Source organism: Myodes glareolus, chromosome 19, assembly GCF_982192425.1.
Source record: "Myodes glareolus chromosome 19, mMyoGla1.1, whole genome shotgun sequence".
NCBI lineage: Eukaryota > Metazoa > Chordata > Mammalia > Rodentia > Cricetidae > Myodes > Myodes glareolus.
In genome coordinates, this window is record NC_142044.1 from 28,565,114 (window position 1) to 28,585,711 (window position 20,598).

At 41.6% G+C, this 20,598-nt stretch overlaps 1 protein-coding gene across 2 annotated transcripts in view; it reads right to left on the reverse strand.

The window, feature by feature from the left end:
* Positions 1-1,213: 1,213 nt before the first annotated feature.
* The window catches only part of Kcnq3 (potassium voltage-gated channel subfamily Q member 3), a 300,325-nt gene continuing 280,940 nt past the window's right edge, over positions 1,214-20,598 (reverse strand). For both annotated transcript variants that reach the window (XM_048457080.3, XM_085678922.2), the window contains exons 10-15: positions 20,296-20,498; positions 19,177-19,279; positions 16,592-16,723; positions 14,467-14,565; positions 11,840-11,924; positions 1,214-10,050 (exon numbers count right to left, since the gene is read on the reverse strand). In XM_048457080.3, coding sequence (XP_048313037.3) covers positions 9,316-10,050; positions 11,840-11,924; positions 14,467-14,565; positions 16,592-16,723; positions 19,177-19,279; positions 20,296-20,498 — 1,357 coding nt within the window. In that variant the 3' untranslated portion in view covers positions 1,214-9,315. The remainder of the gene's footprint in view (positions 10,051-11,839; positions 11,925-14,466; positions 14,566-16,591; positions 16,724-19,176; positions 19,280-20,295; positions 20,499-20,598) is intronic.

Below are 20,598 nucleotides of genomic sequence, written 5' to 3' on the forward strand. Positions count from 1 at the left end.
GGGTACCCTACCCTCTCTTAGGACTGGAGGGGGAGGGAGGAGGGTGAGTGGGGGAGCTTGAGGAGAATGGGAGGAGGCAAGGAAGTGGAAATTTTGAATGGAAAAAAAGAAGTCTTGTAGTTTCTCTTTTTGTGTCAGATCTTTTTTCATCCCCTTTTTATTGATTTTTATCGAGTGCTACATTTTTCTCTGCTCCCCTCCCTGCTTCTCCCCTCCCCTTCAACACTCTTTCATGGTCCTCATGATCCCAATTTACTAAGGAGATTTTGTCTTTTTCTATTTCCCATGTAGGTTAGATTGATGTATGTCTCTCTTAGGGTCCTCATTGAGAACATTGTCTATGTTCTCTGGGATTGTGATTTGTGGGCTGGTTTTCTTTGCTTTATGTTGAAAAACCACTTATGAGTGAATTTATGTGATAATTGTGTTTCTGTGTCTGGGTTACCTCACACAAAATGATGTTTTCTAGCTCCATCCATTTGCCTGCAAAATTCAAAATGTTGTTATTTTTTCTGCTGTGGCGTACTCCATTGTGTAAATGTACCACATTTTCCTTATCCATTCTTGGATTGGGGGCATTTAGGTTGTTTCCAGGTTCTGGTTATGGCAAACAATGCTGCTATGAACATAGTTGAGCACGTGTCCTTATGTCACGATTGATATGTACACCACCAATAAGAAGACAATTCTTGCCAAATTCAGAAAAATAATTGTTGTCATGTGTATTTTTGTAACTTTAGTCACTTCTAGGGGAACATTCTAGCATTAATATCAGTTCTTCAGGCTGAGCTCTACTGAAGACTAAAAATCCCAATATACATTGCAGTTTTGTCAATACCATGGGACAAAATCTGGTCAATGAAAACGTGACTAGAAAGAACTAGTCATTGAATGCCAGGCAGTTAGAGGATGGTATGACTTTTTCATTTTCTCCTTTTTGGCTGGGCGTGGTGGCTGGAGATAACTGGGTTTATTCCATGCTGGAATAAGTATAGTCCATGTTAGAAGTTCCCTAAATCTTTGTATCACTCGTAAGCATTGAGACAGTGTATGATGGAATTTCATTTGGGCAAGATCTTTGCTGTGTTTGGCCATGAGTATTTGTAGGGTTTCTCTGCCGCACCAACAAAGCCTTTGACCCTCAGTAATACAGCCCCCAAAGAGCCATTCTGAAGCATTTCTGCGACATTTTTCACAGAATCATTGGAACATCTGCTTATTAATAAGTGGTGCAATCTTTATTGATCTTGAGATAGAACATAAAAAAATCAGGTAAGAATTGTTTGCATAATATATATATATGGAAATCAACCTATTAAAGTTGTCAAATATTGGACAGAATCAGAATATAAATTACACATACAGTTTAAAAATTACAGGAAAGCATATTATAAAGAGCGCTAAAGGGCACTTGTGGAATAGTTGTGTTCCCGTGTCAGCCAGAATGTGGAGAGCCTACTCATAGCACAGAGACAAACCCAGGGGGCAAGGCACCAGAATTCTATGCCATCAAAAGGGGTGAAAGAAAAATACGACCTAAAATCAAATACAGTGGTTCATATCATTGGAAACCTCAATTTGTTCTTCCACAGTCGGTGTTTCCCATCACTGCTGCATTAGGAAGAGGGGGCAGGGAGGGTAAAATTCATAGCCCATCATCATGAGAGAGATTTTTTTTTCTCTTTTTAAAACAGGAAGGACTGGTAAATCTGAAAACCTGCATCCAACCTAAATAGGCTTTTCAGAACCAGGCACAGGCTCTCTCTCTAACAGCTTACGCCTGCTGTTTGACTGAAGGGCTGTCCAAATCCTCTGCTTAGCCCCCAGCGAGGGCTGAAGCCTGGAGCTGGTCTCCCATTCCCTGGAAATGGATTCAGAGGGGGTAAAGAACGGCCCTGTTAGGATATCCATTTGGTGTCCATACAGATTCCTGTTCTCTTAATATTGAGACATGGAGACACAATTGATTTTCCTGTTTGACCTCTCAGAGAACATGTTCTAAAGGCTAGTTTGTGTCCGCACAATATTTCAAAGCCCTAAAATAAAGATGCAATCTAGAGGCAGAAGATGACAGCCGGCTGACACTGGGACACATTTGAACTCATTCAGATAAACACAGTGACAGAGAATCGTGGGGGGGGGGCAGAGAACAAAGGGTGTTTGTGGGAATATCTGTGGCCACCAAACTCCAAGGGCTAATGGACTCCAATGTGAACCCTGTGAATAATTTATGTGGCATCACTTTCTGCCTCCGACAGCTGGATTGTGAAAACATTCAAAGGACCTGCTGACTAGCAGCGGGAAGCTGACACAGTCACCCTTCTTCCCTAGGGAGCATGGGTGGACACACAATCATTTCACTGAAAAGCCGACTGCACAGAGGAGGGAAATGTCTTCTTAGGGACCATGAAGACTGACCGGGTAACAGTTCCACTACCTGGGAGAAATGGTGTTGGGGCTGGGATAGGTTGAGCTTCTGAGGTCCATGGTTTTGTGTAAAATCCAAGATCTTTCTTTCGTAATATGTGACATCTAGGCAGCTGTCTTTCACTCAGCTTCAATTTCTGTGCAGCCAACAGCAGCCCCTAAGTGGGTTTGCATTAAGGATGCCACATGCAGGTAATATAGAGAAGTTATATCTCATGCCTGCAACTCCTAAGAAGAACTTAGTGAGAACTGTTTTCCTTTCCCAGACCTCAGTTTTGTGGGCAGAGTTAGAGAACAGAGCATTGAAACCAAACTTTTGTTTTTAGAACTCTTAGGTTTCCAATTTTAGTTGGTATATTCCTAAGTACTCGGCTAGGTGTGGTTAATTAACTTAAGCCATTCTTAGGTTTTATATATATATATATATATATATATATATATATATATATATATCTGTTTTGTTTTGCTTTTTTTTTACTATGATAAAAATTACTAATTTTCCTAACACTTACTTCAATCCCAGAGGAATGCTGTTAAGAGGGAAAAAAGACTGAGGCAGAATGTCAATTGTTAAAATAATGCAGTCAAAGAAATCCATCCAATAATGTGCCACTTTTCTCTTTGATTCCTTCAGGAGCTTTGGATCAGCCAACACAGCCTATCTTACCAATGGACTTCATACAAATTCTGGGGGAACACTGCCAAATTCTGGCAAATCTAAACACAGCCCAAGTGGAAACTCTAGTGATCTGCACATGAGTCACGAAGACCAGCTTATTCCCTAAGGTGTTATCACAGTTATACAGACACGATATATTTTAATCAGAACTGATTGTAGGAAGTTTATGACAAGGGCCCAGAGTGTCTGTCTATGAAATGGCAAGCATGGGGATTCCCTGGTGTAAAGGGAGAAGAACCAGGCATGCTCAGCTGAAACCCAGATACTCTGGTACACAACGTTACCTTTGATAGAACCAGAAGCTTGTGCCACGTCAGATTCCCAAAGAAATCAGGTCCTACTTAAATCACATCTATAGAGAAATCTCATTCATTGGACCTCTATCTGAGGATACAACTCAAGGTGTGAGTGGAGCTGAATGAGTTCATGGGATGGACAAATCTTGTGTTCAATCTTGGCACAATAAGAGACAATGCAAGAATAGTCATAATGGTGGGTACAGTAGTCATGGACATGGTTGAAAGGTTGTTTTTCTGTCTTTACCTAACTATACTCAACAACACAAGGTTTCTCTGGGCCCTTTGATGATGAGATATTCAGAAGAAGGGACATCTTCAGGACTTGGGAACATCAGTCCTATTCTAGAGTCCCCTAGGGTGATGCTCTCAGAAATTATTTCTGGTTCAGCTGTTTCTCAAGAGAGGCAGGAAATTGTTATTTATTTTCTGGGGTCAACATCTGGACCAAGGGTAAGGAGACCTGAGATCTAGGTTCACTCTGCTCCTTGATCTTTATTTTTAATATCATGAGACCTGGTTAAGGCCCCTGTCCTCTGAGCATTTATGCCCTGCCCTAAAAAAATATGGGTGACCAAGGTCTTGCTCTGAGCATTTTACAGTCTGTGAAATTGTATCTCCTCAATTCTGTGCAAGTACATCTGATCCTAGAGGGATCAGAGATATGAGACTGAAATGAGACCATGGAAGTCTGAGATCACATCCACAGGGAAGAACTGGAACAAGTTTGGACCCTTTTCCTGAAGATGTCCCATTCACAGAAAGGGTGCTACTGGTAGCCATCAGGCAACACTTGACTTTCCTTTTATATTTAATTAGTTCTCTCTGTCTGTATCTCCTATAAGTAGTGTTTTAAAGAGAATATGGCTACATCTAGCACTCTCTTCAACAGCACTTTCAGCACATACCTACCGAGAACCAGCATTCCTAATGCTCCTTCCAGTATTCCTTATCTTCTATAATGTGATGGGAAAAAAAGAATTATGATGCAGACAGGTACAAGGTTAAAGAGCAACTGAAAAAAATGCCTAGTTTTATCATGCAATAATTTAGAATATATCTCCACCAGCTTCTTTTTTTTCTAAAAAAATATTTTCTGTTGTAAACTTAAGAGTCCATAGGTAATATCAGTCATCAGTGTTATGGAGCATACACATACTGTAAAAACAGACATGAATAATCATGGACAGTTTGGTACAGTCCAGTTACTGTACTAAGGGCTTTATACAGAGTTGATTGTCTCAACTGAAATTGGAAATAGAATGAAATGGTTTTGAATGTCTCAAAACTCAAATTTTTATACAAGTCATCTCAATATACTTTCATTTGTTTGACGCTATCATCATCACTCCATGATTTCAAAACCTATGAAAGCTTCATAAGTGTTCTAGTCTTTAACATTTCTGAAGCTGGGAACTACTGAGTTGCTATCTGCTGTCATGTTTAGGGTATAGACGGCTCAGTTTTGAATAGGGTAAAAGCGGCATGAGAATTTTGAATGTTTTCTCTTTTTTTGATGCAGAAAACATATGTAGGTTAAAGCTCATGCTGGCAACAGCATGTTTTTGAAGACAAGTAAAGATAAATTCTTAAGGATACCCCCAAACTCTAAAGCAATGAAAATATCAATGGTCCTGGGTGCCTTGGGAACATATTCATGAGAACCAAAGAGGGTCTACTCTATGCAGCATCATCTGGGGTAGCAATGTATTGTGGGAATCAGGGTCTATGTGGCAGCCTTGTCAAAAGTAAAGTTGACTTCTGAGATCATTTCTTCTCTTTCCTCCAAGGATTTTGATCTGCAGATTCTCACTGGCAAAGTGACTTCCTTCTTTTCGAATAGATGTTGTGCCATGACCTGTACCAAGGCATTTTTGGTCAATATGGTGAGACAGATGTCTCAGCTACTTGCCAGGCCTCCAGTGCATCAGGGATATGGAGAAGGATACTTTCTTCAGGAACCTTTCTCAGAGCCCACACACTTACATCACTTATTTGGTGTTTTAGAGTCCAAAGTGATGAACCCAAAAGTAAATTCTCCATTCAATGATCTCTGCCTTCTCTGAGGCGACAGGATCATCCTCATTTTGATTCAGTGCTTTTGCTTCCAGTTTCTTCTGTGTTGAACTTCCAATTCTCCCCTCTGGGAGGCATTATTAGTAGACAGTTGTCTGCAGATAGAAAATCAGGTAGGAAAAGTCTAAAAGGATCAATGACGGTTGAAGCCACCAGCTTTCTTGTAACAGAAACCGGATTCCTGGTCTCTGCATTTCTGCTGCACAATCCTTGGTGTTCAGTGGTACCTCATAAATCTTGCTAAATGAAATAACCAAATGAATACTTCTTTATTACACTCTCAGTATAGCATAAAATTATGAGAATTATTTTTGCAAATTGTGAGTAGATTCTGTTATGCCATGTTTTCAAAGGATGCTTACGCTTGAGTTACGATATCTAGGAACTGCTTTGTACATAAAGCATATGAGAAGACATAATTGCATAATTGTTAGTTAATTAGTTTGGTTTTACCTATATACTTTGGTATTCTCTATTTACTTCATTAAAATAAGATTTCAAAACATCAGTGTCATATTTAGTAGGTCTGAATTCTAAGTTTTAAAAATAGTTATTGAAGAGTTTTCTCAATTCAATATTTTCTTTTTCTCCCACAATTTCAGTCTTTGTATGTTTTTAGTATTTACCTGTATAATATTTAATAATCAAATTTCACACTTAAACTGACTTTTATTCAGCCCAATATAATTAGCTTTTAAATAGCATTGATTCCTCTCATTCATTTTTATCTTGCTAGGATTCATCCCCCAAATGTGTGTGCATGCATGTGTGTGTGTGTGTGTGTGTGTGTGTGTGTGTGTGTGTGTCTGTATGTGTGTGTTGTGCCATGCTAGGAATCAAAGCCAGAACTTTCTGTATGGTAGGCAAGTATTCTACCACTGAGCTATACCTCCATCCCTACTTCTTAAAAGTTTAAATGTACTACATTTTAAAGCATTGCAGCCAAATATATAAAATGAGATTATCCTTTTACCTAAGAAAACTATTCCCAGTTCTTGTGATGGAATTAGCTTGTCAGTATTTCTAGGTTTCTGCAAAAACTGCTGGGAATTCCTCAGCAAGCTGCAGAGCTACTTGCATGATTTTTGGTACATGTTATCCAATTCTTTAGGATTATTCTGTCCTTAGATTTTTTTTCTAGACTTACAAAAGATCTTCATGGGACATACACCATCATTTCAGCCCCAGGACTAGAACGTCTGCATCCTCAATGGTAGCCATGGTGACCATGCAGTATACCAACAGGTTTAGATGAGTAGGTTTTGTTCACTGGTGTAGAATTCTATAAATGAATATTATGGTAGAAGGACTCTTCTGTTTGTTCTCTTAGATGGGCTCTCCACAGCAGTCCTTTACACACTATATATCTGGCTGTGTCTATCTGATACAGACAACTGACATCTGCTAAGCTGATAATCAATACCAAACTAATTTCTGCCCCTCTGATTTTGAATCATCAGGAAAACAAGAATGCTTACTTATAGCCTGCTTGCAAAACAATGCAAGCTTCAGTTCTCAGAATTCTTGCCCAAGAACTCCACAGAACTCCTGAAGAAATGCCTCCATGTGTAACATACAAATGTTAGGAAGTTCTGAAGGAATGTGAGTGTGTTAGGAAAAAAAATCACACGGTACATATTGTTCTCTAACTTCCACCCAATCTCATACACATAAAGAAGGGTAGCATATATTTGGTGCTAGATAGACAGCTATTTCTGTTGAAAAAGTTCTAGGAAAGTCAGATTCAAGAATCAAGTCCCTTGGAAGAGGTGTAAGTTTTTTTTATAGTCCCAGTGGCACCTCTGAAGTCATATTGAAAGAACTGGGAAGACAGGGCCACAGCCTTTGTCTTTCAGATTGTCAGAAAGTCAATTTGCAAACCACAAGGGTATGTATCCAATGTGTGTGACTATATTAATATATTGCCTGCCTTGAACTTAAAGGTCATTACCCATATATCCTTTCATGATACCATCCATGAAAGCTATTCCTTACCATTCTCAGTGTTGTCATACTTCGTGGAATTGAAAGATTTCGATTTAAGTACCTATATCATAGGACAAGCTTTCATCATTACTTATTCTCAGTACTTTGTACAGGACCAATCTCAGCATGTGGATTGAAAGAAACCAATTGCTGAGGAATCTCTACCAAACACAGGGCAGGATCCTAGGATCAGGAGTTTATGAAACCATCAGCCAGATGTCTGCCAAGGTATCTATGGATCTTGACAACACAGCAACAGCATTGGCATATAAACACATATTTAGGGTATTTTTATCACCTTAATGGTCACCATGGCAATGATTTAAAACCAGTGTTTTGATACATGAGAAGACTGAGATACTAATATTGTGGCGTAGTGATCTAGCAAGAGTAGCCAAAGTTCAACCTTTTTTTTTTTAATCAGAGGTTTTCAGCACATAGCAATACCTCCCAGGAGGCCACAGGGTGGCTTGTGCTTAGAATCCATCCTTCTGCAGTAGGGCAGGGATCTCTAGGCTGTTGGCTGACACTCTAGCAACTCTTTTGACTTTGGGTGGTTCTAGTAGTTTCCTTTTGAAAATGGTGGAAGGGAGGGAGTAAAAGTGAATGATTCCTATTTGCATATTCATAACTAGTTTGCATTCTCCACCCTGGATCCCACCGACAAAGCAGCACGTGAGCATGCTTTGCACTCAAAGTAGATACCCTCCTCGCTTTGAATAAAGAGTGGAGATTATATCTCATGGATAAAGAGTGCTGGTGTCTCGGCACAACTTCTGCTTCCCAGTGTGCAAATGGGATAATGTGAGGGGAACTCAGGCAAGGGGTGAGTCATCATCAGGCAGACGGCTTGGAGTCCTTACTCTACACATGACAACCAAGTGTCTTATGAAATGTTACTTGACTTGTGCCCAAATCTCCCGCTTTTAAATAGAGGACCTGGAAAGATGATCGCTCTTGATTCTAATTTCCACTTTGGATTCAAGTACAGGCAGAAGAGTGGGTTGGAAACTTATTTTGAGGACATGAAATATAACTCCTGCCTAGAGGGGGCACCCCACTTCTGGTAAATTTCATTATCTTTGGCTACGTAAATTGGGAACCATTTTTTTCTGTGTCTGTGGTATGTATGTAAGATTTCTCCTCACCAATCCAAAACACGTGTGATGTTATATTTTGGATCACCAACATCTTACAGATGAGGAAGCTGAGGCACAGTACTGTAAAACAGTAGACCAAGTCCTTTTGGGAGTGTTTAAATAATTTTACCAGCCTTCCATTAGTGAAATGATTTTCAAAATCTTGGCTTTGGGTGTTGATTGACTATCTTGTTCCTGTCCTCCCGTTTGCTCAGTAGACAGCCTCATTGGAATGCACTGTATGTTTTGATTGAGAAAATTATTTCCTTGCTTTAGAGAACAGTTGATTTAACTGGAGCATTTTACACAAAGGGGAAGGGAGCCTAGAAATAACTTAAACTATGCTCTCAGTTTATCCAAATCAAAACCCAAACCAGCCAACCAAACAAATAGCACAGCTCACCAATAAGTCTCCCTGTACTTGTTCGATCATGATTGAAAGTAAGAGGAGCAGATAAATGTGTATCTAGAAGAGACTAACAGTGCCGTTTATATAGTGTCAAGTCATGCAAACCATGCTGAAAAGGAAGCGACTCTGTTGCAGTGACACAGGGAGGAAGAAGGCTGTGAGAAGCCCCTGCTTGTAGGGGGGGCCACCGCGCACATGCATGCGCTTGACACAGCCACTTACACCATGGTAGGTGCTAGGCGTGAGAGTAAGTGAGCTGTACAAAGTCTGTCTACAGTACCAGGAGTCATCCAGTGACCCTTTCTAAGTGGGCTTGTTGGAAGGGGTCCATATAGAATCCGAAATGCCATCCCCAGTGGATGACATAGGCATAGAACCACTAGGCGTGAAGGGGTCTGTGTCTGTGTCCGTCTCCCCCTCAGCCAAGTACCTCTTCTCCCTCATCCAGCTCGATCCCCCACTGGGGCCAAACATATAATCATCTCTGTCCTGGGAGATGCTGAAGCCGCTCGGAGACCGCTCCAGCTCCTCGTGGTTGACGGACATGAGGGACAGAGGCGTGTCACTGTCCCTAGTGACGCTGCGTCTCTGGCGGGGTGAGATGCGGTCCGAATAGGGGCCTTGTAGTTCTGTCTGCGAGTGGTAGCTCACGCACGAGTCCAGAAGAGTCAAGATGGGCAGAACTGTGGGCCTCTCTGCATATGTACTTCCCGAGGAGGGAAGGGTGGGCTGAGCCTTTGTCGAACTGGGTCCCCCTTGGGTCAGGTTCACAGGGTCACGTGAAAAATACCCATAGGGGCCGACTCTGTCGATGGGCACCTGGTGGAAGCTGTAGGGTGGGTCTGGGGGGCCTGTCTCTGAGTAGTTGCAGATGATGGTTTTCAAATCAGAATACCTGTTGTCCTCTTTCTTCTCCCCTTCTGCCGGGGACGAGGCCCCCTTCGTCGGGTAGTACTCCGTGACATGGACCTGCAGGCGTTCCATGTGCTGCATGTGCATGTCCACAAGGAAGTCCAGCTTCTTCCCCATGTCGTGAACCTGGAAAACACAAGCACCTGGATTCACTGCTCCTCGGGGAATGAGGGTCACCGTCAACTCAGCCATTGCTTCTCAGAAGCGATGCTTTGTAGGTTCCAATAATAACAGCAGCTCTAATTGACTCCATGATGTCTGCAAAAGGTCCCATGCATATAGCAACACCCATGCAGAAATACACAGGCAAGGATGTCCCCTAGAGTCAAAGACCAGAATCCTACCGACAGGTTGAGATTAGGTTAAGTGTTCCAGGCTTTCATTGTCCTCCCCTGGAAGAGGCGGTACTACTAACTCAATGAAGGAGTGGAGGAGTTCTTGTTTTTTGAGACTTTCCTCATATGCAAGCACATGGTTATTAGTGTCTGTTATTAATACCTGGTAATGCAAGTTCTAGAGGCCAGTGTCGGCATTAATGGAGTTTTCCAGACCTAGAGACCCAATAGGGGCCCTCAGGCAATGATGGAAGCTGCTTCTGCTTTGGTTATGGCATTCCTAAGCTTGAATGTTTGTCAGCAGGGATGTACAAGTGTGTGCGCATCTATGTGTAAGACAGATGTTTCTTCCCTGACAATTAACATTTGTGCATAAACACAAGTGTGTGCATTGTTGCATATGATATTCCGCCTCAGATAGCTCACGGTTCACCAAATCAGGTAAGGAAATAACCTCATTGGAAAGATGAGGTTGTGAGAGTTGGGACAGGTGGCAGCTAAGGTTTCATCTGAGCCATAGTTTTAAGGGACACTTCGGCAGCAGCTATGCGACTTTATTTTATGCACTTTACTGACTTACTTAACGGTCACAACCTTACAACATGAAGGCTGCGGTAATGTCTGTTTCACAGGTGATGAAGGAGTGACCAGAGAGATGACAACCTGTGAAAGGTCATAGAGCCTGTAAATGTGATCTTGAGGATCGTATTTTAAAATTAAAAAATAAGATGCAAGAGACCAATCATTGAGATTTTCTTCCATTTCCCATACATGGATCTAGTCTTAGGGGGTGGATAAAAGGATTGACATGTGTTGTGGAGGGAAATGATAGAGTCATTCATCTAGTGGACTACAGAGATGAACTACATGGGGTGCAGTGAGTGAGCCTTTCCTGGTACTCCAAATGCCCTTCCCATAATTTGGCCTCCTGCTAGGCCAACTCATGAAGGTTACCCACGGATTGGAATTAGAGCAAAAGAGAGCAGAAAGGAACATGAAACAATGGGTAGAGAGCTAACATCTGTAAAGGGGCGACCATGAAGCATGTGGTGGACAGCGGTGACCAGCTGTTGACTATTCACTGCACACAGCTAACATTCTAAGTAACTCCCATGGGTCAACTCATTTATTCCTCACGGCAACTTTATGATGTATTTAATTCCCTGTTTGACAGACAAGCAAACCCGAGGTTCAAAACAGTAATTAACTTGCAGGTGATCATCCAGCCAGTAAAAGCAAAACTAGGGAATTAATTTCCATATTTTCTATAGTGGTAGGTGATATTTCTTATGCCTTATCTCCATATGAATAAAATGGAATCTAAAAATAAGTTCTATGGAGCTGGAAGGATGGCTCAGCAATTAAGAGCAAGTGTTGTTATGTATGACCTGGGTTCAGTTCCCAGGATCCACAGGGTGGCTCATAAGCATCTATAACTCTAGTTCCAGGAACCTCCTCAGAAATCAGTCATGCACATGACGCATATACAAATGTGCAGGCAAAACACTTATACACATAAAATAATAAATAAATCTAAAAAAGAAAATAAGTTTACATATTATCATTTTGGTGAGGTTTACCTGTCTTTCAACTTTTACAAACTTCCCCATCATGCTTTGGTCTTCAGTTTCTGATGTGGCTGCTCTGGCTACATATGGTTCATTCCTAAAGAAAAACCAAAATTTCATAAGATCATTGCATTTGTTTTCATCGTGAAAAGTCAGTTTAAGTTGGGAGACCATGCGTATGGGACCATGGTTCTCACACAGGCTGACAAAGGGGGTTATTTTCACATGTTTAGTCAGGACTGTGGATCGCATACTTGCCTTCCCTGCAAGGAATTATGAAAACAGACTGGAAGTTGTGGTGAAGGAGGCTTTGTTTTTGTGTTATCAAGTATCTAACAATGCCTAGAGTGTTTATTCCTTTAAATTAAATTCTTTACCTTTCAATCTCAGCGCTTTTGCCCTGTGGGGATGAAGGAGGAACTGTCTCATCTCTGAAATTATATGGAGTATGGATACACATTTCATCTGTTCCATTTCGTTTAGAATGGCAAACACCTACTGAATCTGAAAAGCATTGCTGGAATGATGTTGCAGGAACCAGGGGAAGGTTGTATTTTCTCTTTATGTACAGTATGAGCTGCACAAATTCCAGTTCATTCCATTATGTTTATACCATGTGGAGATGAGATGGTTTGGAGACACTTGCTGTTGCTAAAATCCATTCGGGTTGGACTTTCTTTTGACAGCTGATTTTTTCACGCTCCTATGCTGTTGTCTCTACTAAGTTACTTCTTTGTCTGAACAGTCTTCAACTGGCGCAAATTTCAAAAATTAGTGGCCATGTGCTACATCCAGCCCACCATGTTTTATTTGTCCTCCATAGGTACATTCAATTTGATGTTTAATTAAAATTCATTAGTGAGTATGGGGAAATTAGTGTTTTGAGTGTCCTTTCACCTATTTTCTGGGCAAATGTTTACTTATATTACAAATTCTCATGAGACAAGTTTCTCATAGTTACAGTCTTCTGTCAAAACCAGACACTTTCTCTTATTAGTTTTTGATTTCAGGAATTAATATCTCTTAGCGTCACTATCATGTGGGATTTCCCTCTGTATGCTGTGATTACCATTAATGAATAAAGAAACTGCTTTGGACCTATAACAGGGCAGAACCTAGCTAGGTGGGGAAAACTAAACTGAATGCTAGGTGGAAGAAGGTAGAGTCAGAGAAAAGCCATGGAGCTGCTGCCGGAGACAGATGACAGATATAATGAAACTTTGCTGGTAGGCCACACCTTGTGGTGATGCACAGATTAAAGGAGATGGGTTAAATTAAAATGTAAGAGTTAGCAAATAGGAAGCTAGAGCTAATGGGTCAAGCAATGATTTAATTAATACAGTTTCTGTGTAATTATTCTCAGGTCTAAGCAGTTGGGCGGCTTGGAAACAAGTGGTCTCCTCCCTCCAATATCACTCTTATTATATATATGAGTGATATAAAGAGCCCACTTTGGAGGTCTGCTAGAACATTACATGTGAGAATTCATTGGAAATGGGCCACAGAAATATTAATTCTGTTTGTTTTGAGATAGGATCTCCTCTCTACCTCAGGGTACTCTCAAACTCAAGATCTCTCTGGTGTCCATTTTTCAAGAGCCAGGACTACAGGTGTGAACTATCGCGCTGGACTCTGAAAAAATTCTTAAAACAGCCCCAAACACTATCTCAAAAATGAGGAAGTTGTTAGTTGGCTGTAGTTTTGCATGCCTGCAATCCCAAAGAAGAAAGACTGGCATGGGTTTAAGACCAATATGGGTCACAGAGTTTGAGGCCAGTTTATGCTATGTAGTGAGACACTGTCCCAAAACTGAAAATCAAACCAATACAAAGCCTCCAAATTAATTCACTAATCAATTAAAATAAAACAGATAGAAATGTATAAGAGTACAATTCTCTAAAAGATATTTATTTAAAAATGGATGATATGAAATCAGGACTCTTTGTTAACTTTAGCTACAACAGAACATTGGAACAGTTATTCCCAGTAGAAGAATCAGCAGCTTTGGGTCCCACTATTCTTTTTTTCAGGCCAAGCCTAAGGCTGAAGATGGCTTCTTTCACCATAACAAGCTTCCTTCTAAGAAGTAAGTGCATAATCGTCCATCACTCACTTGTCTTGTTTGCCTTAAAGATGTTTAGGGACAAAGAGGTGCAAATGCAAATGATGGACTTTACAAAGAATAATTCTTGCTGAAAGTTGTAAAAATACATTTTGGAGTGAGAATTCTCTGATTTACAGTGGTGTTAGAGGGCCTGGCATCTGAATGCCTTCTCTCACTCTGGGAAGGGATATCATTTGACCCTCAGGGCACTGTACAGGAGAACACAAATCAGCTGACAAAGAATGCATATGCTCTCTGTTTCAACAAATCTTATGAATTTCTTCTTGCTTTGTAACCAGAAAACTGGTTATTTCCTATTCTAAAAACCATAAAAATAAGTATTATTTATGTGTTCTTGGAATAGGGGCAGGAAGTTAGCTGTATAGAGGATTTTCAAATGATCACAACTTGAATCAGCCTTCCAACTCGGGAGGGAAACAACACCCACATAAAGGACCCAGGCTGGGATTGGGGATAGATACACTGCACAGGCCTTGTGCTCAACAGTTCATCAGTTCAAAACCACATGCCCCACCTTGGAGACTGCTGGGATGGGTAGGTAAATGCTGAGCCTTTCTGAGACTTCTTATGCTTTGGAGTGGATGGAGGTCCAGGGGTGAAAATCATATCTATTCTGAAAGAAGAAGAAGAAGAAACACAAAACAACAAGAGATTAGATGACATGAAGAGAACGTAAATTCTTACATTTCTTAATTCAAATGTGGGTTTGGAATGTGTAAGAAAGGGAGGAAAGTTAGAGGATGAGACAGAGTGAGCACAAAGGGAGAGAAACTGCCAGCCAGGATATCGATGTCTTCTTCAGTCTGGGGTGCAAGAGCATTTTCTCATTCCTGGGAAAGCAGAGGGAGACAATCTACAGAATTAGGGTGAGAGCTATGTCTTATTTCTTACAGCAAATGCCACACATATGCTCCAAGCCCACCTAATCTTCCAGTACTTTTATTCATCCCCAAACTACCTAATTAGAGTGGTTTAACTGTCAGACTCCAGACTCCATTTTCAGCTGCACAGACCTCCGATGCTATGCATGTAAGGATGGTTTAACCACAGCTCCAACACCCTGCTACCATTTCTGTTCAACACCCCACTCAACAGAAAGATGTTGTTCATCATGATGTGGGGCAGGGACAGAGGTGGGGTTATCAGGATGACCACTAAGATGCGTTCAGGAATAACCTTGGGCCACATTTTCCTCTGACAACTCAGCTTCATTTCCAACAGACACTCAGGGCATCTTGGGAAGTCATCCCTCCTTCCTGTTGGACCTACTGAAGTATATATATGGTGGGGATTATGCAATTCATCACCTTGGCAGATAACCTCTAACCATAATCTCCAGGAACACATTTTTTGATAACTATCAAAAATCATGACAGTGTAGCTGCCTATTCTGTAAACGCTAAAACTGACTGATATTTTTGGAGTCATGATTGTTGTTGGCAGCATGCTGTCTTCCTCTGTCTCTCGGACAACCATACTTGATAGCATGGAGGAATGTAAACTTGTTTAAACACCATACATTTGGTCAGCAGGCATTGAACCCCAATTTGCTATCTACTACTCTGTGAGAGGCAAAAAAAAAGTCATGAATAAACATACTTGCAAGTCTATGTATACTGCACAGCCTCATTGGTACAGTGCTCCAACTAAGTCAGGAGGACACTCCAATGAGGGGACATTGATTGGATAAGGAAGAGGAAGCCCAAGTCACCTTGAATTGTGTCAGTTTCTTTTCAGGTCTCTCATATGATGGAATGACCTCATGCATGCCATGTGTATTTCTGAGCCAACATGTGTCCACTTTTGTGTTAACCCCACACATATACACACACAGCACATTGGTTCATATGATTGTTGGATCCAGGCAAAGTTCATCTTCTAGTTTCATGATGATGCATCATTGACATACATATATTGATGCTGTGCTTTCAATTTCTCAAATGGACAATTGTGACTTAGTCTTCTGTCCTAACAGCTTTGGTTTCCCCATCATTATTAGGGCACTTGTTATATGATAAGAACCTTATAGGATCCTAACGGCTCCTATATATTTATACATATGTAAAATACTTAGGAATTTAATAAAAGTGTGACATTATTTTTAAAAAGACTCTGTAAATGGTTCCATTTTTTTCTGTGTTTTCACCACTATGCATAACACTTAAAATTTTAACACGTGGTTGAAATTTTATACTTAGAATAAATTAGCTGAACTGTCTAAATGATGTGAGTTTTATGGTTATCCAAAACACCATAGTCAGCAACTGGTTGGACAGATGCACAACTTCTTTTCTCCATGAAGCCCAACAGGGAGCTGATACTGGCCATGCCAATGCCTCAGGGCATCTTTAAAAAAAACAGGACTAAATAGAACATAGTAACCATCATCTCCTTTAGAAGGGACAGAAGCCTCTGGTCACCATGGTCTCATTACTCTCTATACCTTGCCAAGCCCGAGTCTGAGAGTAAAACTTATTGGCTCATATACCCACAATGCTCAGTGGGCACTTCCATTCTTGAAGTTCCTCAGATGTATTTTGGATTACTTCTGAATGCCTGTCTCTTAAAGCTCTATGGTCCTCTGACATGGATCCCTGCGCAGCTGAGAGAGCACAGGCCCTTCTATTCGAATGTATTACCTCGTCTGAAGGTACTTTATTCTGGAAAGCATGTCAAGATGTCCTGCGGAATACTGCTCAATCACGTCTTTCACATCATAAGGCCTCAAGGTCTCCTTGAACTTTTTTTTATATAGGCGAAATTGGAGAATTCTGTAAGGCAAAAGAGAGGCATTTTTTTTCAGAGGGAAGACAGCGAGGGAAACCAGAATACACCTCTAGCAACTACCAGAGGCAGTGGGAGAAAAGATGGAAGAGAAAGCTTCTGCATGGCAGAGTGCTGGCCTTCATCTCTAGTTCTGTCCCTTTGTGTCAATTAGGCTGACCAGTGCCAATTCTTCAATCATTTGAGCAATTAGAAAATGGAAGTAATAACAGCTTTTGAATAGTTGCTGAACATTCATTACATAAGAGATACTAAGTATCACTCCTTATGATCAGTCTTTTAATCAATCTAAAGAGGAGCAACCAGGGCTCTGAGAATGCCACGTCTCATAGGCCAGGCTGCCAAACCTGGATCAGGGCCAGGCTTCAGTGTCAATAGGACTCTTGGTTGCTGTGTATTATGTAAAAGCAGTATTACGCCACACTGCTTTTTAACTGAGGATGGCTAATGCTGTCCTCCTTGATAACTGCTTGTCAAATTTCTCACTTTCACTGTGGCAGAAACGACTCAGGAAGGACTGTTTTATATTTGCTCATAGTTTTATGTGAATGTGTGGTGGGGAAGGTGTGGAGGAGAAAACAGATCTAATTGGTACCATCCAGAGCCTAAGGTGGCTGGGTCACATCACAGATCAAAAATCAGAGAGCTCAAGACAGAGCAGGGATAAAGCTATAACTTCTTCAAGGGCGGCCCCTAAACCATAGTCGGTTTTTTGCCTTGCTAAGCCCATGTCAATCTTCCAAAAATTGTACCACTTGCTGGGGACCAGGTCTGAAAATGCCTGGACATGCTACTCACAAATCATAGTAGTAGTTAGGCATGGGATTATATGTCTGTGAACCCAGCACTTAAGGGTAGAAACAGAAGGATCAGGAGTTCAAGACCATCCTTGACTACACAGTGAACTTGACATTGGCCAGGACTACATGAAACTCAATCTCAAAATCCAGAAACAAACAAATGAAAAAACCAGGCCAAACCTAAACAGTGGCTTCTAATTCTTTTGCTTTGGGCTCCTTAGAAAAGTTCTGTTCTGTGAGTCTGTACAGGTTGATTATAACACGGGGATTCCTTCACATACCTCTCCCTGTAAGTCAATAACACTCTTAAAGGCTACTGTCCACCAAGGACTCCTGTCTTCTGTGCATAGTGCCAGTCTAAGCTTACAGCCAGTCACTCGTAGTTTCAGGAGGTCCTGCCCATGCCAGGGCCTTCCTGTCCCCATTCTCATATGCCCCTTGAGCGGCAGAGTTCAAGTACATTTTGTCTTAAACCACAACCACAGCTTCTAAAGACAATTTGGGCATATAGACTAGTTTCCTCATCACAACACAGAATTTACACCTGCCCTTTACCTAGCTCTACTTGAAGCAGAGTCACTGAAGTGTGGTGGCTCAGAGGTCAGATCTGCCTACTGCCTGTGCTTGACCAGAATGTTCTAATGGAACCCAGTCAATGCTCCCTCATTTAAGACATGCGTGATTTTATATGCTAAGATGGCAACCCTGAGTTCTTGAGATGAAGATCAAGGGATCACAAAACCTACAATACTGATATATATATATATATATATATATATATATATATATATATATATATATATACCATTCTTGAATTAAGACATCTGAAAGATGGTACAAATTTGGTGTGCAGAGATGGGAGCAAGAGTATCTCAGCATCAGCAGAGCACCCTTTGGATTGGTTTGATAACTGGGCTTTTTGGGGGGGGGATGAAATTGATCAGTCAGCAACAAATGTAACAGATGCATCTACCTAACTGCCTTTCTGTCTTATATGGAACAGTGAGGAGCCACACCAAAGCCTTTGTTGGAGTCCACATCTTACAAAACTATTCTGTTCCCTGGCCTATTGGATAGAAAATCTTGCTGAAAAGATCGTAACTCATTTCTGCCACTCATTAAAGTGAGAACACACCTATATTGTGTTATATTTTCTTTAATAAGTAACATACTCTCTTGATTTTCCTGAAGGAGTCTGAAACAAACTAGAGCATATTATCGTCTTTTAATCATACAAAAATATCTATAGTTTATTATCACATTAAGATGTTGATTTAAAAGAATAGATGGCTAGGTACAGGCAGAAGAAGAGCTATACTGAATGACTTAGGAGAAGGTTGAGGGAAAGCACCATGTCTCTACATCTTCCACCCTAACAGCCCTCATAGTAAATGCTCGTTAAAACCAGAAAGATGTGTTCTGGATGGATGCATTGTCAGGAGGTCAACTGTCTCAGGAGGAATCATTGTATTCAAGGTAGTGTTCTCCACAAAGGATGAAGTAGCCATGGGACCCGGCTTAAGGTGACCAGGAAGAGGCTTCTGTCTCCTTCTCAAGACCCAAGGGCACTTGATCATCTGTGTCCCATGGGCATGAAGTCGGTGCCTGAGAATATATGTAGCTGGGAGAGGTGCCATTACCTGACAGCTCGGATGGCAGCCTTTAGGGTGGGGATCATGTCTTCAATGAGGAAGTCATTCCCATAGCCCCTGTCTTCTGCCATGGGATCGCCTGTCCCAGCATCTGTGAGGGAGACGTATATGTTAATTTAATCCATCATAAATGGAAAATATGAAAGACCACTGTGGAACCAGATTCTCCAATATGTATATTAGTCACCCCACATTGTGGACCCCCAACTGTGATACCATTTATCCTTCCTTAGCATCCCCACTTTGAGGTACAGAAGTTTGAGTCAGAGCTATGCCTAGGTCAGAACTGGCTTGGAGAAGAAGGTCAGCAAGCAATTCTGGTGGGATCTGCAGGTGTGGGTGATCACGTGAGCAGCAAAAAACACAGGTGTGGTCCTCAGACTCAGACACACCTGAGTTGAAATTCTTGTCCTGTCAGTAACACTGCTCGTGACCTTGGGAGGTCACTTTCTGACCCTTTTGAAACTTGGAGGTGTCAGAGAGGCAGGAACAACACGGTGAGTGTCAAGGGCTTGGTGGATTCAAACACCTAGAACATTTTCCTCCTTGTCTTCCATTCTGCTAAGTGAGAGATGTGCTTGAGGCCATCATTCCTATAGTACACGCAGGGCATGGCTTCTGACCCTCTTCTCCATCCCTGGGGGTGGTGGTGGTGTGCATCTTTCCAGATGCTGTACCTGCTTCTCTGCATCTTTCCGGTTGCCCTCATCATGGTTTCCCTCTCAAGGCACAGTGCAGATACTAAGACTCCTTGGAAAGGTTTGCACAGAATAGCAGAGGTGAGGATAGCCTAACTCACTGGGAAACATCTTCACTTACGAGTCATGAACTATGTCACTGATGCATTCAGCCCACGAGAGACAAACCAAGTGAGGCAAGATGTTAGTTGAGGGAGGGATGGGAGAGAGAGATTGCTTTGTGGATGTAGGAGATCTTCAGTGGAGGGAAGGTGAGGAAGGAGACGGAAGAGGAGGAGGAGGAGGTAGAGGAGGAGGAGGAGGTGGAGGAGGAGGAGGAGGAGGAGGAGAAGGAGGAGGAGGAGGAGGAGGAGGAGAGAGAGAGAGAGAGAGAGAGAGAGAGAGAGAGAGAGAGAGAGAAGGATGTTACCTTCAGAACTCTGCCAGAAAGCGTAGGCTTTCATGCGGAAGGCGGTGCGGAAACGCTCTTTATTGTTTAAGCCCACGGGTTTTGGTTCTTTAGAAGGGCTTTCTTCTATGGCATCTACATTCAGAGGGGTAAATAGCTTTCCTTTAGTATTGCTACCACGAGGATTAGAAAGGCGAACCCGATCCAAGAGACCCAGCTTTTGGCTACAAAATAAGCAAAAGTGAACAATTTTCCTCCTTCAGTGCAGGTTCTTGTAACTTCCCACCCCTCCACAAAGACTCACATTCCCTTCTGAGGATGCAG